The 26,643-nt window shown below is 40.0% G+C and overlaps 1 protein-coding gene and 1 pseudogene across 1 annotated transcript; both read right to left on the bottom strand.

The window, feature by feature from the left end:
* Positions 1 to 4,514: 4,514 nt before the first annotated feature.
* LOC114668421 (centrin-2-like) lies at positions 4,515 to 10,326 on the bottom strand (annotated as a pseudogene).
* Positions 10,327 to 12,115: 1,789 nt separating this feature from the next.
* On the bottom strand, positions 12,116 to 16,680 carry irf2bp1 (interferon regulatory factor 2 binding protein 1). Its single transcript, XM_028824077.2, has one exon. The coding sequence runs from the start codon at positions 16,448 to 16,450 to the stop codon at positions 14,633 to 14,635; it is 1,818 nt and encodes a 605-aa protein (XP_028679910.1). The 5' UTR covers positions 16,451 to 16,680; the 3' UTR covers positions 12,116 to 14,632.
* Positions 16,681 to 26,643: the final 9,963 nt, after the last annotated feature.

Here is a 26,643-nt window from a genome sequence, read left to right on the forward strand (position 1 = left end):
GATAGATAGATAGATAGATAGATAGATAGATAGATACTTTATTAATCCCAGGGGGAAATTCACATACTCCAGCAGCAAAAATATTAAAGAGTAATAAAAAATGCAGGTAAAAAACAGACAATAACTTGAATAATGTTCAACGTTTACCCCCTCTGGTGGAATTGAAGAGTCGCATAGTTTGGGGGAGGAATGATCTTCTCAGTCTGTCAGTGGAGCAGGACAGTGACAGCAGTCTGTCGCTGAAACTGCTCCTCTGTCTGGAGATGACACTGTTTAATGGATGTAGTGGATTCTCCATAATTGATAGGAGCCTGTTGAGTGCCCGTTGCTCTGCTACGGATGTCAAACCGTCCAGCTCTATGCCAACAATAGAGCCTGCCTTCCTCACCAGTTTGTCCAGGCGTGAGGCATCCTTCTTCTTAATGCTGCCTCCCCAGCACACCACTGCGTAGAAGAGGGCACTCGCCACAACCATCTGATAGAACATCTGCAGCATCTTACTGCAGATGTTGAAGGATGCCAGTCTTCTAAGGAAGTATAGTCGGCTCTGTCCTCTCTTGCACAGAGAATCAGTATTGGCAGTCCAGTCCAATTTATCGTCCAGCTGCACTCCCAGGTATTTATAGGTCTGCACCCTCTGCACACAGTCACCTCTGATGATCACGGGGTCCATGAGGGGCCTGGGTCTCCTAAAATCCACCACCAGTTCCTTGGTTTTGCTGGTGTTCAGGTGTAGGTGGTTTAAGTCGCACCATTTAACAAAGTCCTTGATGAGGTTTCTATACTCCTCCTCCTGCCCACTCCTGATGCAGCCCACAATAGCAGTGTCATGTCATTACCATGTAGTGGTAGTGCTGCTGCCTCGCGGTAAAGGAGACCAGGGTTCCTTTCTGTGTGGAGTTTGCATGTTCTCCCTGTCTCTGTGTGGATTTCCTCTGCATGCCTCAGTTTCCTCACACTGTTCAAAGACATGCAGGTTAGGTGAATTGGTGATGATAAATCAGCCCTAGTGTGTATCTGGTGTGTGTAAGTGTTCACCTTGCCAATGACAGGATTTGTTCGTGCCTTGCACCCTATTCTAGCTGGGATTGGCTCCAGAACCCCATGTGACCCTGCCATGGATTAAGTGGGTTAGAAAATTAAGTTAAATAATCCTAAATTTTAAATAAATAAAAACATTTTAATAATTCTAACTTATATTGACTGCACAAAAAATGAAAGTAGTTCCAACATACTTTTTTCTCAGTTTATAAAGATATTTCAAGCATTACTCATCCATCCATTTTATAAACCCACTTATATAAGGAAGGGTCATGGGATAGCTGGAGACTCTCCCAGCAAGCAGCAGGCATGGGCAGGTATGATGGGCAGCCAGTCTTTTGCAGGGTCAACACACATAAGCACACTCGCACTCACACAACATAAGGCCGATTTAGCTAACCTGCATGTCTTTTGACATGGAAAGATCATGCAAGGTCCACACAGGGTGCACCCTGTATGGGTACCAACCCTGGTCTCCTTATTTCAAGGCAGCCATGCTACAACCATGCTGCTGTGCCACCCCTTTAGTACATAAAAGAAGCTATTTAAGCTTTTAAGTTTGATCCAAATAGCCTACATTTATCTTATTATTTGTTATTATTGTCAAGTTACGCTGTGACATGTATTCTTAACAATAAACATGCTTGAGTTGTTCTTCAGAGAGATGCCTTAGAAGAGCCATTTTTGGTTTCCAAAAGAACAATCCACATGAAGGTTCCAGAAATAACTTGGTTTGTGAGTATCTTGCTTGGTAGCCTAAATACTTCTGTTTTTTCCACAATTTAAGAACCTGTTTCATATGTAAAGAACCCTTCCAAGAATAAAACTCTTCTTTGTCATGCAATGTTTCAAGGAGGAACCAAACAATACAGTAAAGAACTATAAAATGCCATTACAGGACCAGAGTGTGGAGGGAAATCACCTCACCAACCAACCTGATTAAGTCACCACAGCCTCATTTTTTTGCTTTTATTAGTGAATCAAGTAAGTGGAGATAGTAAGTTGAAGTAATTCCCATTATTATTGCAACAGCAGAGCTTCTTAACTAAATTTTGTAACTCAGAAACTTGAACAAAATAATAAAATATGGATTGCAACCATGCATATATTTAAGTATTGGTTATAGCCCCCCATTGTTTTTTGAGTGAATAAATTGTGTAAGTGTTGTGGCTTTACAAAGATCTTTACAAGATGTATACGTTTTTAAAATTCTCATTTAAAAAGCATTTTCGCCTAGATGTGACCGTTTGTCAAATGTGAAATAGTCCGTTTTTGGGACGCTCATATCTGCTTGCCTCCAGAAATGCTACCCTGCCCCCTGTCAGTGTCAGTCGCATTAACTCACAGCTTTATGGAAAGCGTTGATAACACAAGCAGCTGAAAAACGTAGGGACCCAATAACAATCTATCAGCTATCTTCCAATTCCGCTAATTTGAAGACAGATGATACACAGGAGAGAAGTTCGATCAGCATACGTAAGTGTGAGATGATTAAGGAGGCGGCCTCGTATAAGCATGACAGTGGTGTTGCGTAGTCCTCGTAAACCTCAGCTTGACAAAGACATCCTTACGAATCGTCGTTGACAGCGTCACTAAAACCAAAAGGCTGCAATTCTGAATGAATTTTGCGGCTCGACAGTACGACTTGTGTATTCCGTGAAATCGAAATTGTACAGCTAAACGTTTGATTATACTGTACTCCCTTTTGGCCACTTTCTCTATAATCATTTCTAATATTCCGCCTGGTACCACTTTTAAGCGGCCATTTTTAAATGGGCGAGCATAAATGTAATATCCTGACCAAATGCCTTCTAGAAGTCTTATCTTACTGTTAACTGAACCGACTCTTTCTCTCCTCTAGGTGCGTACATTTAATGAATGGAAACATGCACATTATTCTGATTTGATCTTCAGTAAGAGAGTTTTTTCGCTGATTACCGTAAAATAATCAAACGTTTTCAAGCAGACGGCGAGAACTTTTTTTTAGACATTTTGATCCTTTTCTTTATACCGAATGTTCTTTATATGCAATCAGTGAATCAAATTGAAGGTCCTTATTATACGTTACTCTCACAGAGCTCATTCTCCCTGCATGCAATAATCAGTCAACAGCTTTTCACATGATGCTTTCCCCAGTGATCTTGAACCAGATGTGGTTGATCGTGAAGAATTTGCGGCCTTTAGAGAATTACTGAAGACGTCTAAAAACTAAATCAAGAACTAAAGAAATTTAGCACATAGTAAGATTATTAAACAGACCTTAATCTCACTGCAGGAGATGCAAGCCACAATGGCTTCCTTCCTAATTGTGTTATCTCATCAAATCCATTGTTATCCAATTATTGAGGTGTTAATTAGCGATCGAGCCTGCTATTGAGATGCTAAGCGGCTGGGGCGAGCGTCTCGTCGGGTGTGTATTGAGAACGCTTCCTGTCCGCTTTTTACGTAAAATGGACAAGGTGTTGCACTCTTAGAGACGCCCACTCCAGTGTCCGTATGTTTCGTTGCTGTTTTTCAGATACAGTACTTGAACAATAGTAATTAGCAGCGAGTTCATTCGACCCCCACCCGCTCCTCCAGTTGCTGAACATCAGCGCCGAGCGCTTGCGAAAGTCGAAGTGTAAACAGAGACATTGACTTCAGGGCGACACACAGGCCTGAGTGATCGGAGTTACCAGTCATTTAACGGTACAATAAAGTAGGAATGGTGCAGATCGTATCTCCTTTCTGAAGTCTTTAGCATCTGTCAGTCAGCATTCATTGTCTTTAGCATGCGCCATCACAAGATATTGTGCAGGGTTAGTGAGGTCACAAGTCCGCTGTAGAATTAAAAAAAAGAGAGAAAACAAAATACGCAAAGTACAAGAAATGCCCCACTAGCACCGGGAGAAAAATGTCTGGTATGAAACATGAAGGCGACGTTGCCTAGCTTCTTAAAATGTGACACAATACATCAACCAATCGTTATTACATGTGGCGTGATGAACAGAATAAACAATCACAATGTGCTAATCTTAAATCAATATTAAAAATATACTTTAAAATTTACATTATTGTAAACAGAAAATAATACTCCAATCAAATGAAATGCACATAACAAGTACAATAATATATTGTGGAGACAATCCACGATTCTCAGAATGCATCTCCTGCTTGAAAACAATAAATAAAAAAGTTCTATTTAATACACAGTGACACTTATAAAAATACACCAAATAAATAAAAGCTACCATTAGATAGACAGATAATTGTAAATGTTTTAAATAACTCTTGAAATACATTAGGGCTTCTCTAGAAATCAATAGATTACTTTGCATCATAGATTAATTTTTGTAAAAGTTTTTTTTTTCTCTTTTTAAATTATTTATGCATTTGGTATATATATATATATATGTATGTATATATACTTTTTAGTAACAGGCAGTTTTGTAACAATTAAAAAAATAAACAGCAATAAACATAGAACTTGTCTGTTTAATTGAGGCTCCTCTTTTTCATAATACACAGGAATTCTTGTTCATTTACCTCTCCATCTCCATCTCTGTCTGCTTCATCAATCCTTTCCTGTAGCTCCTCTCCTGTGAGCTTCTCCCCAAGCTCTTTAGCAATTCTTTTTAGGTTTCGAAATGAGATTTTTCCAGCCCCATCAACATCAATTAAGCAAAATGCCTGTAGTATTTCTTCTTTTGAATTCTTTTCTTCCATTTTCTGGTTCATCACTCACAAGAAATCACTGAAATCATATTTTCCTGTGTTTTCTTCATCAGTTTCAGCAATAATGTTCTTAATTTTCTCCTTTCTTGACTCAGCTCCCACAACTCTCATTGCAACCTTCAGTTTCTTCACATCTATGTAGCCATCAGTATCAAAATGGTCAAAAGCTCCCATTATCTGTTCCTCTGTCATTTCTGGTTTGGGGCCAACCTTTTTACAATGTGAAGTTGGAGCATATGTTTTTTGACTGGTAAGCAGCAAATACATTTTAGCCATTAAAATTAGAAAATTAGATAGATAGATAGATAGATAGATAGATAGATAGATAGATAGATAGATAGATAGATAGATAGATAGATAGATAGATAGATAGATAGATGTCCACTTAAGTGAAAGTTGAAGCATTTCTAAACATCTTTCAAAAAACAGAAATGTAAGTACCACGGATCAATTCATTTACTGTTTGTACCCATTATCTCGCGGTTAGGCTCCAGATAAGGAATGAGTGCCACAAATGTATGCAATCAGGATACAGTGTCCTCCTGCCCCCACCATATCACTGAGCTCATCCACCGAGACTTTGATGCTCTTGACTTTCACATTGCATACAGAATTAGTCTTTAAACACTCCCTTTTATTTCACCCCTCTCATAACAGTTTCTCTCACCTTCTTATTTTGGCCACTGTTTGTTTCAGGTAACAACCTTTGTCCAGTGTCATGTTGTGATGATCAAAAAGTACTTGAAATGACACGACTGCAGGCTCTAATCCTAAGCGGGAGAGTGGTAACATTTTCCATGTTCATTAGCACATGCAAGTAAGAATTTCACTGTCCTTTGTACATGTGACTAGGTAAGTCACATATTTGCATTTACTTATTTGGCTGACACCTTTATCCAAGGTTACATACAACATTTATGATGCAATTGGTTACATTTCTTTTGTTTTTCCAGTTGGCATACAGGCAGGTCAAGTGACCTGCTCAGGGTCACACAGTGTGAGTAGTGGGATTTAAATTTACAACCTTAGGGGTTGAAGTTCAAAGCCTTAATCACTACACCATATCAAACAGCAAAAAGAGTCTTGTGAGAGATGTGGTTGGAGAGAACTTTACTAACTATAACTCATAACCCATGAACAGCAGATTTGGCATCATTTAGTCAATCTCCAGTGTTGAACTGGTGTTTTTGTTGTCTCCTGTAAATGATAAAACATAAAAAAGTTGTAAATGGACCCTTAATTGTCACAGTAGTTGATATCTGAAACTATACTTGTCCAAACGATAAAGCGGTGACAGCTCTCCAGGAAAGATTTTAGGTGAACTTCCTAAAACACTTCTTGAAATCAACACTGTACTTAGTTTCTAGAGAAACCATGTTGGTAGTCACTGCAACCCCATAGCCACTTGAAAGGGTGTCCATCCTGAAGAAACAGACCCACGACTCGTATATACAGGTCTTGGGTGAAAGAGTCTGGGATGTTTTTGAATCTCAGTTTGTATTCCTTTATCTCTGCTGGAACTGCTAATGGTGCTCCTCTCAGTTTCTTTCACTATCATCACTTTTGTTTGTTTTTTTTTTTAAATTGGGCTTTTTCATTTTAGTAACCCAGCCACAGGGGATGCACAAACCAGTGTGTTTATTCGTGCCGGTCCCAAGCCCGGATAAATGGGGAGGGTTACGTCAGGAAGGGCATCCAGTGTAAAATTTTGCCAAATCAATATGTGGACAACAATACAAATTTCCATACCGGATCAGTTGAGCCCCGGGTTAACAATGACCGCCACCAATACTGTTAGCCAACAGGGTGCTGGCAGAAATTGGGCTACTGTTGGCCGAAGGAGAAGAAGCGGGAGGAGAGGAGGAAAGTAAAGAGAGTGGAACTGAGGGTAGGAACTTTGAATGTTGGCAGTATGACTGGTAAGGGGAGAGAATTAGCAGATATGATGGAGAGAAGGAAGAGAGAGGACATGCAGGTGATGGGTGTAACAGAACAAGATGCAGAGGACAGAAAGATATGGAAGAAGATGATCCGCTGTGGCAACCCCTAACGGGAGCAGCCGTAAGAAGAAGAAGAAGAAGGGCTTCTTCATTTTAGTAATCTGAATTTACAGTTTATTTCTATAACCTACAACTTTGATTATTAATTTCCAATGAACATAATTCATCATCAGTTTTGTAAGGGTCTCATTAGTTTCAGGCATCTTTCTGAGGTGGTCTTCTGTGCAGAATGTAATGGCCAGGAAGATCACAGAAGTGCCTTATGGTAATGCCTATAAACCGCCTCACAGTCCCAAGAACCTGGGGCTACATGCTCCTCCTGCATCCATGCTGCTTTTGGTAGGACATCATTCTACTTTCTTTCAACACCTAAAAGTTGTATGTGTCAGGCCTCCATTGTTTGCCTACAGCTGGTGCAAAATGCTGCTGCTCAATTTTTAACTGGTACAGGCAAGCATGAGCACATTACCCCGGTTTTGGCTTCCCTTCACTGGCTTCCAGTTTGTTTTTGTATCCATTTTAAGATCCTTGTATTTGTTTTTAAATCCTTTAATGTTTGTGCCCCATTTTATCTGTCAGAACTGCTGCACTCTTATGTACCGTCTCGCTCTCTCAGGTCAGCAGATGCTTTTACGTGTTCCTAAGACACAATGCAAACTCAGAGGTGATCGGGCTTTTTCAGTTGCAGTTCCAAAACTCTGGAATGATTTGCTGTTGCACGTTAGGCAGGCTCCTTCACTTGCCGTCTTTAAATCTTATTTAAAAACACACTTTTACTGCCTGGCCTTTAATCCAGTATGATATGTTGACTATCTGTGCACTTTTTATTATGAATTTCTTCAGCTCTTATGTGTTTCTGTTTCTTTTACCCTTTGGTTATTGTGTGTCTTATATGTTGATTTTATTGTACAGCACTTTGGTCAGCCTTGATGTTGTTTTTAAAGTGATTTACATCTACTCTATATATATAAAATCCTAACAATTTTATGTGACATTTTTTAAACGCTTTAAATCAGGCTTATTTTAAAACCTACATATATATGTTTGGTATATTCTTTTCAGAATTTATTGAACTTTAATGTGATGTTGTTAGATTTTCAGATTCTTATTCCGTTTTTAAATTATAAACTAAAAAATATCAAGAACACACGTCACGCGAGACAAGACTTTATACCAAGAGATTTAACCACGCCCGGGGCCGGAAATAAAAGACAAAGAGTAGAAGACAAAGACAGCTGCTGTACAAGCTTTTAAATGTTCGAAGCACTGCGCGAGATACAGATCATGTGGCATGGCAGCAAGTCAGCAGCTGATCGAGCAAAGAGGAGGTAAAAAAAATACTGTATTTGTTTCCCATTGTATCACCATTTAGGAGGGGGTTTCGGAGGAGCGACCGCGTCTCCTTGGGGTGCATTCAGCCCCCCTTTTCACAAGCGTCAGTCACACGAAGTCGCTGGCACCTTGCGCAGTCCGGGGAGGTTGGCAAGTAAAGCGAGCAGGGGGAAACCCCCTAGTAAATAAATAAATAAATAAAATGTGATACTTTTTTTATGAGTATAAATGAGTGAGCGTGCTATATAATGGATGACAGACTGAAGGTCCACACAGTGCTAGACCTTTACCTGCTGCTGTTGGGGTACCTCGTGACTCTCCACACTCCTTTAATGGATAATGTGGACTGTGGAAATGGGACAGTTGGATTAGGGGATCCATTTTAGTTACTAGCTTTGACACTTGCTTCCAGATGCAAACATTTCCAATTGTGTTTCTCTAGTTTGGCAGCAGACTGTACTTCATGTCATTCTGCTTGCTAGCTTGTTTTGCATCGTCACTGCAAAAAATCAAAGCAGATAAAGTGAACAACCTTGATGGATGGAAGAGTACCTACTGTATAAGACAACATGTAGAACTGTACAAAGACAAATGGACAGAAATCAGCACATACAGTGATCTTGCTCTCATTCATTAGCATGTGGTTGCAGTATGAGTTGCTCAGTGTAGGGACACTGCATCACAAAATGTATCCATTCCTAAAAAGTGTGAAATCAACTGATCACGGTTGGTAGGTATTGTTGTACAGCTGCCAGAGTTCAATGACAATGAAAGCGCCCGCATCTGACAATCATGCAGTGGTAGTGGACTACGGATGGTTATCTGTTGCCAGGGAATAGGAGCAGCAGAAGTAACGTTGAATTTCAAGGTTGAAAAGGGGCATTTGTGGAGCACAAACTATAAAACATTGTTTTTTGTAGCCTTAGCCTAAGTAAAGATACACACAGAGCAAAAATCTGGGATCAAAGATAGCAATGAAAGCTTTGTTTGCATTTTCCTAGAGGTTTATGAAATAACAAGCCTTCAATGGTACAGTTAGGTCCATAAATATTTGGACAGAGACAACTTTTTTCTAATTTTGGTTCTGTACATTACCACAATGAATTTTAAATGAAACAACTCAGATGCAGTTGAAGTGCAGACTTTCAGCTTTAATTCAGTGGGGTGAACAAAACGATTACATAAAAATGTGAGGCAACTAAAGCATTTTTTAACACAATCCCTTCGTTTCAGGGGCTGAAAGTCTGCACTTCAACTGCATCCGAGTTGTTTCATTTAAAATTCGTTGTGGTCATGTACAGAACCAAAATTAGAAAAAAGTTGTCTCTGTCCAAATATTTATGGACCTAACTGTATATTTATGTGGCTTTGGCCTGATTGTCCTGAGTTGACAATCTAATAACAATAATAACTGTGCCTCTTTTCTGGCACATAACAAACCTACTTTCATATGTAGATTTATGCTCTGATTTCACATTTTGTGTGATTGGTTACTGGCTAAGGTTAATCTTCAATGTATGCAAGAAAATGATAAAAACTGGAAAGCACGACACTTGTGACACATTGATGCACACTTTGGCAGTTCTGCAATCAGTTTAACTTCATACTGTGAAAGGAAAAAGGGTCCTGGGGGATCTAGACTAATACATGCAGAACATAAAACGCTGGCACCAGGTACGTTAAATTACAGAAATGATAAAAGTTAAAGCTACATTAATAAATCTACTGAATTTATATGGACATGAAGGAATGGGAGCTCTCAAGAGTTGTTAGTAAGGTCTTTATGATAGAAAATACCTGGCTCAGAGGATCAGTAGGTGCCTGGCCATGTGTCCCCTTTTTATACTCTAAAGTTATGAATTATGCTGTACATGTCAAGCACTGCATTTCCAAATGCAGATTGTCTTCTTTAGCTTGGTGAACAGAGATGTAGAGGTAGAATAGTTTTGGATAACAGTCCCAGCTCTTTTTCCCTTTCCTCTGCAAGACAGTAATATTTATATATTAAGAATCATTTCAGATATGTCCCTCAAGAAGAACACGAAGAAGACCATTGTCCTGTATCATGTCAGACAGAGAGTTTGAGGGTCTCTCAGTGGAATGGTGTGAACATCAATCAAAAATGGCAAAGAGGAACTGAAAGTAGCTACTGTATAACCATCTGTTCATTCATTTTGTGAAGCCTCAGTCCAATTTGGGGAGGTGGGACCTGTCCCACCAGCATTGTGCTTAATGCAGGAACAAACCCTGTACAGTAATCTGATCCATCTAAAAATGTGTTATAACCAAAATTTGTATTCCTTCATCACATTCCTTAGTTCCAAGACAGCCTTCTTTCATAATCTACATTTTTTGGCATTTCCTTTATTTCATCTTTTTTTGTGTGTAGCCAATAACAATTGTGTAAATTTAGTATACTGCTGTATATATGCCTAATTTTTCATTTCCACAGCTGTTTTAGATTTGTAAATTTGTAAGCTCTCCATGCCTGTTTCCTGAAATGATTGCCACAAAAGAATAAATTGAAAAATAATGAAATTATCCTGACCTGTAAGGAATATCCTATATCAATTCAAACATGATGGCTAATGAATTATTAAAAAAGAAGAAGTGAGTAGACATGGGGTGTTACTAAAGACATTTACATAAAGTTTAGATTTACGCCTCACATCTACAGAGGTGTTCAGGTAGTCAAATACTTCAGTTAGGCTTTACTGTGTTCCTACTCTTATCTCAACACAGCAAGAGTGGCACACACTCTGCATGAGTAGATTTGGAGCAGTTTGTTATGGCTGATGATCACTTTCACTTTCCACCATTAGCATTAACAACCGTTAGCAAAAAATCCCTTGCAAGATATGTCAATGTGCACTCAAGTGTGAGCAGAAAACGTGTTTCGTTAATGTGGGGTGCAGTAGGTCGAGGATCAATAGTGGACGCAAGGCATTAAACAGTCATTTGTCAGCGTTACTGTGACGCTAGTTTTTGCCTTTACTTGTAATTTACTTTTTCTAAGATTATAAAATACAGTATATCAATGCTTACTCAGAAAGGCTAATTTTTTTATGATACATACAAGGTTAATGCTAAATAATTTAGTTAATATACCTTAAGAGTTTCTAAAAATGTATCTGTGAAGAAAAAAAAAATGGAGATCCACAGACAAAGCACCATTCTTCCTTCTTTTGCTTCTGTTGTCACGTTATACTCCAGTACCTCTTGGTTCCTCTGCTTAACACCCACATCTCTTTCAGTTTCCAAAATGTAACGGCTGCACCTGAGCCTATTGTCCTTCACTTACATTCCTGGATTGTGGCCACGCTGTTGCTTGCCAAACTTAGCTTGGTCAGTGGTGGGGTTGAAGTAACCTTGGCTTGTAGACAGTGTGCTTGCTTCTTATACACTAGACCTGGGACCATGTGAATGATTGCAGTCTATGCACAGATATGAAACTATAACAAATCTTAGAAATACGTAGAAAAACACGACAAACAAACAAACAAACACAAAGAGCATATGCTCATTCATATACCAAAGTATATATACAAAAACAAACAGATGGAAGCAGCTGTGGGGGTCAATTCATGTGTCACTTTTTAAAATTCCATTACATTTGTTGAGAGCCTCCCACTGGATTTTAAACTGGGCTCTGACAATTCACAAATTATAAGCAGGCCAGATTCTAAATTACACATTAACATAGCAGGACAGTATCATTTTTTTTTTTTTTATAATTTAAAACCTGTCTTGAAATAATAATAATGGTATTCATTCGGGCCAGTAGTAAGCCACAGTATGTCAGCATTCGAAAATGCTCAGTGTTTCTTTAGACTGTTTTGTGATACAAATTCCAAGTACAATGAAGGTGGATTCATTTATTTTTTTAATGCAGAAGATCCTCAGTTAGAGGTGTATAGCCTGCACCTGTTACATGTCAGACTGGTATGAATATAAAATCAGTCTTAGAGCGCTACGTAAGAGTACATCTCCCACCAAACACTCCTAAAGCCCCAACTTTACTTCACATATTTTCAGGGTTAAGTCCCATTTATTCAATTCTTTTCAATGAACTTTGTTGTGCTGCCATCTAGTGGAAAAGGGAGGATTAACCCACAGATTATAATGCCACACAAGGACAAAAAGTAAATGTTAGAAACATAAATGTAAACTCGTCAACAAGAAAAAAACAAACAAACTCTAGTATGTGCTGTACCTTTACATTTGCTATGGTTAATAGTGTGTGCTGCTCCTTTGTGTTGGTTATTGTAACAGCTTCCTTACAGGGTCCATATTCAATCACTTTACACTGTACTAACATACCAAAAGCAAAAGCAAAGAATGATGCCATTTACCAAGAACACAGAAATTAGAAAGATACAGAATTTTTTTTTATTAAAATGTGCTTAAAAATTACTTTTTTCCTCCCAAAAAAGAAAATAAGCTGTTAATATTTATACATTAAGCATCACAAAATTATACCAGGTGAGTAACAATCATAAAAATAACAGTGAACAAACGTTCATTTACCCAGCCTCACTGCAAGGAGCTGTTCAGCATTGCTCAAATGGACAAACAATAAGCTGGCAGATATGATCTTAGCTCATCTCTACTCCTGCAGGTCTAAATTCTATGAGCGGGAAGTCAGTTTAAGACTTTGACCTAAGTATCTAATAAAATGTAACAGCATTCATTTCAACCCATCCAGGGTTTACCAACTGAAACTGCCTGCACCCTTCCGAGTTGTGTAGCACTACCTTAAATGATGAGCAGAAACCAAGCAAGATTTAATGTGATAGATCAACTTTGAATAACTATTACTCCTTCATCTGTAATGCTGATTGAAACTACAACATGAAAACAAAGCAGAAAGAAGGGAAAAAAGAACCAAAAACGGACTTCTACCGTAGGCACTAAGCCTCTGCCAGAAGTACACCACTAACAGAAAGTCTGGTCAAACTGAGAATGCATAGGAAAAGGGAAGTAAAGGCATCATTTCATGAAATGGACAGAGAAGTCAAAATTGACTCAGCTAGGGACAAGAACGTGTTCCTGCTATACATTAACATCTTCCAACATGGATGGACTTTTATTAAAAAACTGTTTGTAACTTCCTCAATAATACCTTAGATAAAATTGTCAACCATTATCATAACTGATTAAGTAATTGTAGTCAACAATGTTCATCATAAGACGAGAATTCTCGAGTGACATAATTATTTCTGTAGAAAACTGAGAGATTTGAAACCAAAGTCTGACAATCATGGGTCAAAATCAGAAACCTCTATACGGTGTCTCCTCCATCATTTAAGTAAAGATTACATCAGTAACCCCAAAACAAACAAGTGCCAATGGCTGGTAATGTGCTTGGAAAAAATCTCAACAAAGCAAAACAGGTCTTCTCAGGCCCACCATGCACCTACAGTTCCCTTTGTGTGCCACATAATTAAAGTGCAATGTGACCCTGCTGACAGCGAGAACAAGTGCTTTCTAAAATTACTCTCTTCTGATAACTGAAAAAACAAAAAAAAAATCTGCCAAAATGGCAGAACTCTTTGGAGTAAACCATCAAAAGAAAATCTAACTGCTTTCTTTTAAAAATATAAATTTAACTGAAGAAAGAGCCTTATACAACAGGAGATGCCTTCTTGGTCCTCGGAGGCTATCTTGCACTGGGCAGCATTAAGGGCTTTGTCAGACCACATATACCCATCTGGCTCGGAGAGCAGGCTGCAAAATATTTTAATTCAAATTACAATAGTTTGGTGGGAAAAGCCTAAGAACCAACCCTCCAAACTTACAACAAGAACCGAGGAAAAAACACAAAGGGGGATCAGGCTCACCAATTTTAAGTTTAGTTCAAATATAAAAGAGGAAGAAGAAAGCAAGGGGCAATGAAGCATAATAAAGCACGGGTAGACCTATCAATTATGGAACCCTGACCCCTCCGAAATATATACGTTTACTGATGTGATTGGACTAGATTGTGCACAGATCTAAGTAAACGGGTGTTACCCCTGAAGTCTGCCATGCGCACTACCAAATCCCGAAAGTGACATATTGTATCCCTCAGTATTCTGCACATTGAAGGGGGAAGAGTGCCATTCTATAGCAATGTGATTATTGCAACATCATTTAACTTGCAGGACCAGAAGCATTTAGAGTGGCTAAGGCATTGTTTCATCAGAATGACTGTCACTGCTCTGATCAGGGCACCTCTCTCCCACACATCATTAAGACTTTCAGTTCATATTCTACAGAGGTATCGTCAAAGAAAGAAACCTCTGTTGCTTCCCAACAAAAGACTGGGCAGTACAATACACTCACTGCAAACGTTTAACATCCTCCTGTATGTCGGGAGCTGTTCACACGTCTAAAGATTTTACCTTTCTTACTACATATTCTGCCTTTTTTATGCCAAGCATCCAGCAGTTTTAAATAAAATACACTTATGACATAACAATCAAGGAACCCCTGAACCCACATAATATGCTGCAATAGTAGTTCATGGATATCAAATGAGTCTCTCAAAACCCAGTTTCAAACAGTCATGGGTCCTGCTCTTTCTTTACCTTCACGTCACCTGCCAAAATGGTTGCAATCTCCCCCTGCATGAATGCCCAAGGTACAGTGGAGCCCACCAAGGGACACTTATCCCCACTGGGGCAATACACCTCACTGCTAACTCCTTGTGCCCTTATAAAATTCCGCGTACATGGAAAGCAGAATTTGTGACTTGGCACTGAAGGGCATTGGACAAAATGTGTGTCCTCGAGTCTTTCATGGCAGATAGTACAGCAGAGGGGGACACTGCTAGTAGTGGATGTCTCCCCAGCACTTGATTCAGAACCTGGACCAGCAGGGATACTGCTGTTTGAGGATCCTTGAAAAGACGGCTGCTCTCCACTTCGTGAAGCTAAGCGCCGCTGCTGTCCTGCTGGAGAAGATGAAGATGAGGGGCTGCCACTGCTCTGTCTTGAAACCATGCTGCTTGCAACAGAGTCCTTCGGGGACTGGTTGGCCCCCAAACTGTCCGCCACACTCATCAGAGCAGTTATGGGAGACTGCTCACTGTGGGATGCCACCCCTTCCTGTAAGGATGGCTGGTTGGATTGTCCAGCTGATGCAGTCATTGAAATTGGCAAGTGAGGTGCCCCCGCATAGATAGCTGATGCTACGGGAAGCCAATGCTGCTTCTGCTGCGGTGGATCGTCCCCAAGTGGTTTCACCATTCCGTCTGCAGTCTCAGGTTCAGGAGAAGCCTTTCTGCGCCGCCCTGTGCTACGGCCTGTCAAGCTCCGGGTAAGTGGGCACAATGCTGTTGGCAAAATGGCACAGTTATTGTCAATATAGGCATGAGGGAGAAGCTCAGGGACTGGGCTCTCTTTGAATACCCGCACCTGATCAGTCAATAGTTCAGAAATGAGCCGCCATTCTCCTGTGCCATGCCTCTTCTCATACTCCACATATTTAAAGCCAGAATTGATCACTTTACTGGAATCTTTCATGCAGTCATGAAACATCTGCTTGGCCAGGCTCAGCAGACTAGAAAAGAAGTTGCTGGAACCGCTGGGGTATTCAATAAAGATCTTCATCTCAAATTCCAGGCCAGGTTTGGCATCAAACAAGAAGACACGTCCCACCAGTGTGTGATCCTTTTTGAAGCGAACGTTGAAAGGGGTACAACTGGAAAGTGTGATCAGTGTCTCCCGTACCATTTTGGGCCGGCCAGCCCACTCTTCGCTTCGGTTCCTCGTGCTGTCTGCCAGCTCGGCCAGGACCTCTGCATTCCTCTGCTTGTCTTTCGGCTCTTTGTCAAAATCAGCTACCACTAAGGTTCCAAATCCCATCTGCGCCGGACGTTTGCTTAAATCATTTAAAAGGGGTGTAGCAATATTCAGAGAGGCGCCCACTGGACGACCCGGCACGGTTGCCAAGAGTCCATGGGGTGTACTGACTAGTCCTTGTGCCAACAAACTGGGAGGCACGGCCCCTACGATGGCTCTCCTCGGATTGGGGCTTTGGCGGCTGGCATCCAGGTGCACGCTCTCCTCGGGCCGTGCCAGGCCGTTGGGCAACCTCGTTGGCACGCCATACTCACCGCGAGCTCTCTCGAATCGCTCTACAGGAACCTCCTTGTGCTTCGTGGACTGCGGCCCGGGAGATCGGGCGTCCTGTATACCATGGCTGCGCTTCAGCTGCCGTGCTGTCTCGATGAGAAACTCGATCCTGTCTGCACCTTCGTAGTTGACACAGCCGCGGCACACTGCTTCGCTGAAATCCCATATCATGGCCCACGGCATCTTGGGCAAATCGCACAGGTAGCACCACTGCCGCCGGGAGGAGGCCTGGCCGGCGGACGACATCTTCCTCAGGCCTCGCCCTCAAGAGCAGGCCTCTAGTGGCTAAGCTTGGAATAAAGATGGTGAGACGCGCTGGATCACGCCTGGGCCTGACAGAACCAAGCGTGCCTTTTCACGCTATTTTAAACGCTTTTAACGGACTCACTGTTGGTTTACAAACGCTCGATTGTCCGATAACTGCTGTCCGAAAAACTTCGAGACCGTCAGAGTCTTGCGCAACTTCCGCGCGCGGCATTGTGGGAGCCCTTAAAGGGGACGAACACGCGCGTGCACCTCAGACCTCCGGAAGACGGCGCTCTACGAAGCTTCAGGCAGACAGTAAGTAAGTAAGTAGAGCAGTTCATCAAGCCTGGGCAATGATTTCAGCTTGAAAGGCGATACTGGTTAAAGACTCGAAGCTACTCAGAGTGCTGCTTTGAGTAGCCCCTGTACTGTCATATGAACAGAGACGAATGTGTTATGCATGGTTCAGTTTGTCAGTGCTTTAGGGAGTACTGTCTAGGTCTGAATATCACGCCAAACATTCAGAAGTCGAGCAAAATGACACCTTTTATTGGCTAACTGAAAAGATTACAATAAGCTTTTGAACTAGCCTGAAAAAGGGGCCTCGAAAGCTGTAATTTTGTAATCTGTTTAGTTGGCCAATAAAAAGGTGTCGTTTTCCTTGATTTCTCATTGCATCCTTAATGGCTAACATGGTACACCACCCTACCACACCGAACATTAGCTGAGTTAAATGCCAGGCAGGGGCGGATTTAGGAGGGAGGAGGCCCATGGATTGATCCATTCTTTGGACCCCCATAAGTGTTCTGAGGGAACCATGGAAAAACTAGTGTGTAATGTCAAAGCCTAAGAGTCGCCTAATGTTGGATAGGAACTGCACAAGAACAACAAGTAATATGAGAATTTGCAGAAAGTGTGTGGATAGAAGCAAAAACCACAGAAACAGCATTCTAAAGTATGAATGATATATAAATGATGAATGCTATATTTTTATATAGAGGGAGGAACAGGGTATGCAATGCCCAAATGTAAGAAGTATAGTATACTTGATAGCCATCATAGCACAGTAAGCCTTGTGAAATATTAAAAACAAAGGCTGATCCATTTCAACCATCTATAATGAGAGAAAAAAATAGTGAGAAGGAGAAAACGAGCTAAACGTTTTCAAAACATTCTGATACTTAGTTATTGTCACAATCAGTGACGCTGAGAGGAGGGAGGGCTAGCCCCTGATCTCTGGTGCCCAGCCCCTGACATTTCAGTTTCAGATATATATGATGAATAGCATCAAAAACCTTCATGCCCATCATATATAATATAGCCCCAATCAATGGTAAACCATTCATTTAACCTACACGTATGAGTTTCATGAAACCCCAAAGGGACCTCCTCAAACCAGTTTTTCAGTTTCACATACTGCACATGTATGACTCATGTGAAATTCCAAATGGGAAGCCCTCACAGCTCTTGAGTTTTACATATATGTACGAATCACACAAAACTACATTCTTGAGATTGTTATTCGTGTGTAACAGTGTGACAGCCACAACGGGGCTAAGACCCTGATTCCCAAGACTGGTCAATAGCCATTGACATAAGGAAGGAGTGGCTTTGGTCATTTTTGGCACCCAGCCCATGATTTCAATAAAACAACCAAACACTCCTGTTCTTCAATATTAGACATATAAACAAAAGACCTGTGTGTGTATGGAGCCACTAGATGGCACACACGTGCACCTCGTTTCTCAGTACAAAAGGCCTGTGTGCAATAAATACTGCCATGCAACAATGATGTTGTGCTAATAACACAGATGAAGAGACACAACATGGAAATAAAGCAAATGCGGTGGCTCAACAATGTTCAAGTGAAACACCTCAGCAACGGAGGGCAAGACAAGTTTTCACTAAAAACTTTGTCTATCAGGAGGTATTTTCTCAAGACAAAGATTAATAGAACTCATATGCCTGTGATATGGATAAGATACGGTATCTTTGTAAGTGTCTTCTTACAAATGCCACTGGGGCAGCAAGCACAGGTGGGTCCTTGTCCTCTGCACTGGGTAATTTTTAAGAGTTAGCTAACGTCTCTCCAAGTTCACAAATATAGTAAAACTGCTAGGGAGTCTTCGGGTTGTTTTTTGTCCCAAAGACCTCACACAGTTAGTTACATATATGTGTGATTTATGTGAAAGTCTAAGGGGGAAAACCACCCTCCCTCCACTTTGATCTGACATACATCCATGTACAACTCGTGTGATTCTCCAAGGGGGACCACCACACCCAAACCCCCATTCTTCTATCTGTAATAATTTGTATAGCAATTGCCTTTGAGACTCAGTGGTTTGGGCATCCATATAAGGTAGCAAAAAAGCTAGAGCCAGCACTGAGAAACTGTTACTTTACAAGTCACTTCCCATGGCCATAACAGCAGGAAGGTGATTCTTCTGAAAGTACAGCTGTCAGTCATTCATTGTTGAATAAATTTACCTGTTACTGGGCTTAAGTCTCATTTGGTCCATGTGTGTTTTTCCGTTGTTTCATCCTGGTGCTCATTTTAGTATTATTCTTCATTTTGCTGCAGTCAAGTGTCAACATTTACATGCAGTTTAGTAAGGTATCCTATACTTATTGCCATATGGACAGAATAAAAGAGTCTGGCAAATCAAAACATGGAGGTGTATGTCTCATGGTCAACAATAACATGTAAGAGCAGGAATGTAACTGTTTTGTCATGCCACTACTTGCCCAACCTGAAGCTCCTGGCAATTAAATGCAGATCATTTTAGCTTTCCCAGGAGTTTACTTCAGTAATTGTCATGGCTGTGTATATATCACCTCAAGCAGACACTGACACTGCCCAGATGATACTGTATGAGACACTCGGTCATGACTAGAATGATAACCTAGATGCTGTCCTCATTGTGGATGGTGATTTCAACAAGGCTAGTCTCAAAAAGGTAATGCTGAACTTTTAACAGCACATTACACGTTCTGCAAACCAGAGGAGACAGGACACTAAATCACAGCGATACTCCGTATAAATATGGCTATAAAGCACAGACAATGCCTCCATTGGGCAAATCTAGCCATGCTGCCGTCTTTCTTATACCCAGATACAATGCATAATCAAATTTAAAGCAAAAAGATCCAGTCACGTGTGACGGTGCATGTTGGACAGACCAATCAGAGGGCATTCTCCAGGACACATTGAGTGTTGCAGACTGGGATACAATATGTTCAGGTGCAGCTCTGATGACGACATCACTGCATTTACGGAAACTGTGAATTGCTACATTAGATATATTGTAAATGAAATAGCACTGAAAGTCAGCATCCGGGCTTACCCAAACCAGAAACAATGTTTAGATAAAACCATTCATGATGCACTAAATGCACACATCGCTGTGTACAACTGAAAGTTTGTGTCTGGGAATATGGATGATTGCAAAGCTCCATCGTATATTCTAAGGAGATTTGTCAAAGCAGCTAAGTGACAATATGGGAAGAAAATAAAAAGGACAATTTGAATAGTCTGATCCTAGGTGCATGTGGCAAGGTCGGCAAACAGTAACAGACTATAAAGCAGCTACTCGCACCATGGAGAGTGCCGACAACTCTCTGGCAGACGAGCTAAACAACTTCCGTGCATGCTTCAATGTGAATGTCACTAACATCAGCCAGTGGTCCAAAGGGCTCACTTTGTCAGAACATGATGTAAGGAGAGCTTTCAGGAAAGTAAACACCAGAAAAGTAGCAGATCCAGGTGGCATTCCAGAATGTTTTTAGGATATGTGTTGATCAGCTTGCACCAGTGCCCATGGTAATATTTAATCTCCCCTTAACTCAGTCTGTCGTTTCAACATGATTTAAAGGATTCACCATTGACCCAGTACCTAAGAAACTAAATCCAATCTTTCAGAATGACTATTGTTCCATCACACTAATGCCTATAGAAATTAATTGTTTTGAGGGGCTAGTCAAACATCACATGTGCTCTTCTCTGACAGAAAAAAACTGGATCATTTACAGTGTGCAAATTGCTTTAGTAGATCCAAAGAAGATGCCAGCATCTTGATCCTTCATACAGCACTGCTCCATCTGAACAACAGGAGAGGGAATTATGTGCAAATGTTACTGTATTTAAAGACTGAAGTTCTACAGTTAACACAATAATCCCCTGTAAGCTCACCACCAAGCTCAGGGACCTGTGGTTAGGCATTTTATTGTGCAACTGGATTTTTAACTTCTTGATATGCAGACTCCTAGTGGCTTGAGTTGGTGGCCACACTTTGTCATCCCTCACTCTCAACACAGAAGCTCCATAGAACTGTGTTCTGAATTCTCTGTTGTACTCCCTGTGCACATATGACTACATGACAGTACATGACTCTAACATCATTTTCAACCTTACTGATAAAACAGCTGTGGTAGGCCTGATCTTTAACAACAGTGAGCAGGGTTGCCTGGATTAAGTGTAGACTTCTACTGTCAGGACAACGGTCTACTTCTGAATATCAGCAAGACAAAGCAGCTGATTGTGGACTGTGTGAGAAAACAGCAAAGGCAATACCACCCTCTCACAATTAACAGGACTTAGGTGGAGAGGGTGGAAAGTTTCAGATACCTCAGTGTCCACATCGCAGGACTGGGCCCAAACACATTACCACCTCAGACACTTGCCATTCCAGTTACTAAATAACTTCTTTACATCCACCATCGAATGTTCCCTGACGGGATGGACTGTACAGTATATCACCTGGTTTGGGAACAGCATGCAGCAGGACCTCAATGCTCTTCAGAGAGAGGTGTGGGTGTGCACAATATCTGCACCAAGTGATATCGGACCAGGTCAAAGAAAATGATCAGACATCCCAGTCAGGTATGGCGATCAGGTAAACGGCATGAAGTTCAGTTCAGAGTGACTGAGGAGGAGTTTCTGTCCATAGTCCATTCGCATCCTGAATAAGGAAAGTGGCTAGATCTACATGATAGCCTGTTGCTAACTCTCTTACAATAAGTTATTTAAGTTATTTATTTTGAATTAATTATTATCACATAGACATCTCTTTTATCTTATTTATCACAAGGCACATCTTTAAATAAAACTGGGTTGGACCTTTATCACGCCATGCTCCCCTAGTATTTTAGATACCCTTTCCATGTGGTATGGAGCTGGGGATGTCCCCTGTACTCTGCATATAATTTATTTTCTTAATACAAGTGCCTTAAGAAGATTAAAGAGCAAATAAAATAATTTCCATCTTGTTACATAAAATACTAAACAGACCAAGAGTTTATACTACATCAAAACGTTTTTTTTTCTTCAGACATGTATCCAACATTTAGGAGGACACTACAACTTATCATCTGCTACCATATATTACCATTCTTTTTTGTGCAATAAAAAGTAAAATTAATGTGATTCAGGACCCTGAAGTGTAATATTAAAAGATTATCTAAATAATATATGTAATAAGATGTATCAGTAACAAGTCAAAAGAAAAATAATACCCTTTTGCTTTCTAGGCATTATCAGGTTTGGGATTTACAGCAAAATTTTACTTTTAGTTTACAGGGTTCAGAAAGATTTCACTGTCTTCATCTTTGTTAATATTTATGTTATTCCTTATGGCCAGAATCATATTATCAAAGATCTATTCTTGTCCACATAGATTTTTTGTGTTTGGACTTAACTGAATTGAACCTGTAAAAACTTCATTCAGTAACTTTGTTGATACAGGCAATATGCCATAGATTTTCAGCAACTGAAACAGTGTTGACAATACTAAATTGGCATTGAACTCTTGGTACATATCCAGAATTGCTTGGGCACCATTCTTTGGACAGGTGTATGTGGAATTAAATACTCTCAGCTCTGTCAGCACACTTGACTCAACTGAACTTGAATGGTTCTGCCAAAATTGCTCCCTCTTTTTCCTCTCTGAATGAGTAGACACACATATAAATGTAGACATGCATTTTGAAAGATACCTGCACTTTTACGATGCTTTGCTTGGTTGCAGTGTGCCTGAGATGTTAGGCATAAAATGCCATACACTGTGAATAAACAGTTATTTTATAAATCTCCTAACAGTTTTTTTTTAAGTGAGAAGCTTCTAAAAAGCTTTTTCAAAGAAAAAAGCTGCAATTTAAGCTTAGTGAACATGTGCAGCTTGTATGAAGACCTTATAGCTACATTTCACATCATAATGTAATACAAATCAACACAACCAGCACACAAATATTTATTATACTTTTTTTTAATAGCGGTGATCATCATGCACCCTACTTTTTTCTTTATTAGATTATGTGAACTAGCTTACCTAGCTTTAAGAAGACATGTTGCTTATTACTGCTGTTCCTCTGTTTCTCACAGTGAAAAGGAGTTGTGCACTTGATCTCTGAAGCAATAAGTTAAGTCCTAATGGAAGAAAGTGGCACTTGGTCTAATTTGTAGAAAATTGTTAAAGTCGATATAGCATCTCCTGTTGTGCGCATCCCTGCACCTAACTTCAATTTCAGGGGGAACCAGAGCCTAGACTGTCAGTTTAACATGCAAAACAGGAACCAGCTTTGGGTGGGGCTACAATTTACATTACATGGCACAATTCAGAGATGCTAATCCACATTAATAAAAGCAGACGTGTCTGTGCTTCTGTCTGTGTATCCGTCCAGGTGCTATGTCTCTGTCATTCCAACAGATGGCGGCATCACAGACATACATAGTAATGAAATGCATTGCATTTGTCATTCCAACAGATGGTGTGTCACAAATAGTCTTAGAGATCCCATACCGAATGGCATATAACAGAGACATATGCATTACATTTGTCAGTCCAACAGATGGTTCATCATAAACATTTGTGATAATGCCTTTTTTTTACTACAGATGTTTGTGATGTACCATCTGTTAGAATAACAAATGCAATGCATTTTATTACTACATGTATTACAAACTCTGAAGTCTTTGCTGATTCTTCGATTTCAACTTGTCTTAGATGAGTAGCCCAGTTAATACGTCTATAAATCAATAATACATGTCTTAGTAATCTGCCAAGAAAAATCAAAGAACCCCCAATAAAACCTTACTCAGACATGGGGAGAATGTGCAGACTTCACATATGCAGTGGGGCATTGTAAGATTCTAACCCAGTCACCTGGGGATGTGTGGTAACAGTTAGCTCTTTCCTACCAATATTCTGAATCTCACTGATCTACCCTAAGGGTGGCCCCGACTTGATTTTACTCCAAATGATTTTCTCCACCTACCACAACCATCACCTTGTTAAAGTCCTCAGTTGAGCTACAAAATAAGCCAATACATGACCAGCAACCCGTGTCCATCATACAATATCTGAAAATAAACATAGGTGAAGGTTGCTGTAATTTTGATCAGCTCAGGTCTGTAAAACATTTTGATGGTGTTCTTTGAAAAAAGAGTGTCTACTATTTTGGGAATGCCTGCTGTGGTAGAAAGAACATTCCAGAAAACCATGATATTAAATAACAGGTTTAATTATCACTTCACATCTCATTTCTGTTTTGGTGCCATTTAAGGAAATAATGAACCAATTCAGATGACTAAATCTTAAAAAAAACAAGTCAATTAAAATAAAGGGAAAGGGATTTAATTAGAATGAAAAACTTGTTGCTAATTAAGAAAAGGGTTAGAATGAAAACCAACAGCCACAGTAGCTCTTCAGGACCCGAGTCTAGACTCAAGGTTAACCTCATTTGTGTAGACTTAAAACTTTTAACACCCAAAATGCTTTGCCGGGTGGTGCCATCACCATCTCATTTTGAAAAATGCGCATATGTGTGACATATATGTTTGTGCTAGCGCTGTGGCTGATGGTTTTCTGGATTGGGAAATAAAAGCTTGTTTAATTAATGGATGTGCCAAGTTTAAAGTAGAAATTGGTTGTGACAGAAATGTGCACAATTTATTTTCATTTATTTATTAATTAGTGTATTTATTGTCTTGTCACGGCTTGTTCATAAGAGAACATACTTGAGTTTAACATTGCAAAATTGACTTGTCCCTTCTTAACCTCTTCTTTCTAGACAGTGTAAAACATAAAGTTTTGGGTTTGCACGATTTTTTAAGTGTTTAATGCTATTTTGTTAAATCATAAATGTATGATATTAAAGTAAACAACTATCATTTGAAGATGTGTTTTTAATAACATATTTTAGTTTTATCCAAACCCATAACACATATCTGAAGGAGCGTATTTTGCAGCGTGGATTTCTTTTCACACTCCTGTTATACTAATCCACATACCAGTAGTGTAGCAAGATAAAAATCCACTCAGATGTGCACAGGAAACGTAAACTTTACAGGAACAATGTCTGGTCTGAAGCTTAGGACTCTGAAGAAATAAGACATAGTGCTAACTACACATTTGCTATATCATTCATATCAATTGCATGCTTAAAGTCACATGTATGACAACAGAGAATATTAAAACAAATGTATGAGTGATTTCTAAATGCATTTTCATTTGTTGCTTATAAGCTTGATAAGAAATTATTATTAAATTATTGTCTTAAGTTTTTGTTGAAGGGAGAATTAGCTTTATAAAAACAAATAGTTTAATATTGATAAAAATTACACTCTTGAATGTACATTCCCAAACAGACAATGTTTCACCTATGTTCCCCAAATGCTATTTACAGTTAGGTCAATAAATATTTGGACAGAGACAACTTTTTTCTAATTTTGGTTCTGTACATTACCACAATGAATTTTAAATGAAACAACTCAGATGCAGTTGAAGTGCAGACTTTTAGCTCTAATTCAGTGGGGTGAACAAAACAATTGCATAAAAATGTGAGGCAACTAAAGCACAATCCCTTCATTTCAGGGGCTCAAAAGTAATTGGACAATTGACTCAAAGGCTATTTCATGGGCAGGTGTGGGCAAGTCCGTCGTTATGTCATTATCAATTAAGCAGATAAAAGGCCTGGAGTTGATTTGAGGTGTGGTGCTTGCATGTGGAAGATTTTGCTGTGAACAGACAACATGCGGTCAAAGGAGCTCTCCATGCAGGTGAAAAAAGCCATTCTTCAGCTGCGAAAACAGAAAAAACCCATCCGAGAAATTGCTACAATATTATGAGTGGCAAAATCTACTGTTTGGTAAATCCTGAGAAAGAAAGCAAGCACTGGTGAACTCAGCAACGCAAAAAGACCTGGACATCCAGTGGTGGATGATCGCAGAATCATTTCCATGGTGAAGAGAAACCCCTTCACAACAGCCAACCAAGTGAACAACACTCTCCAGGGGGTAGGCGTATCGATATCCAAGTCTACCATAAAGAGAAGACTGCATGAAAGTAAATACAGAGGGTGCACTGCAAGGTGCAAGCCACTCATAAGCCTCAAGAATAGAAAGGCTAGATTGGACTTTGCTAAAGAACATCTAAAAAAGCCAGCACAGTTCTGGAAAAACATTCTTTGGACAGATGAAACCAAGATCAACCTCTACCAGAATGATGGCAAGAAAAAAGTATGGAGAAGGCATGGACCAGCTCATTATCCAAAGCATACCACATCATCTGTAAAACACAGTGGAGGCAGTGTGATGGTTTGGGCGTGCATGGCTGCCAGTGGCACTGGGATACTAGTGTTTATTGATGATGTGACACAGGACAGAAGCAACCGAATGAATTCTGAGGTGATCAGAGACATACTGTCTGCTCAAATCCAGCTCAATGCAGTCAAATTGATTGGGCGGTGTTTCATGATACAGATGGACAATGACCCAAAACATACAGCTAAAGCAACCCAGGAGTTTATTAAAGCAAAGAAGTGGAAAATTCTTGAATGGCCAAGTCAGTCACCTGATCTTAACCCAATTGAGCATGCATTTCACTTGTTGAAGACTAAACTTCAGACAGAAAGGCCCACAAACAAACAGCAACTGAAAGCCGCTGCAGTAAAGGCCTGGCAGAGCATTAAAAAGGAGGAAACCCAGCATCTGGTGATGTCCATGAGTTCAAGACTTCAGACTGTCATTGCCAGCAAAGGGTTTTCAACCAAGTATTAGAAATGAACATTTTATTTCCAGTTATTTAATTTGTCCAATTACTTTTGAGCCTCTGAAATGAAGGGATTGTGTTAAAAAAATGCTTTAGTTGCCTCACATTTTTATGCAATTGTTTTGTTCACCCCACTGAATTAAAGCTGAA

This window comes from Erpetoichthys calabaricus, chromosome 18 (genome assembly GCF_900747795.2).
Source record: "Erpetoichthys calabaricus chromosome 18, fErpCal1.3, whole genome shotgun sequence".
Taxonomy (NCBI): domain Eukaryota; kingdom Metazoa; phylum Chordata; class Cladistia; order Polypteriformes; family Polypteridae; genus Erpetoichthys; species Erpetoichthys calabaricus.

Excerpts from the sequence above, each read along its gene's own strand:
- irf2bp1 (XM_028824077.2), bottom strand. The coding sequence starts at position 16,450 with ATGTCGTCCGCCGGCCAGGCCTCCTCCCGGCGGCAGTGGTGCTACCTG.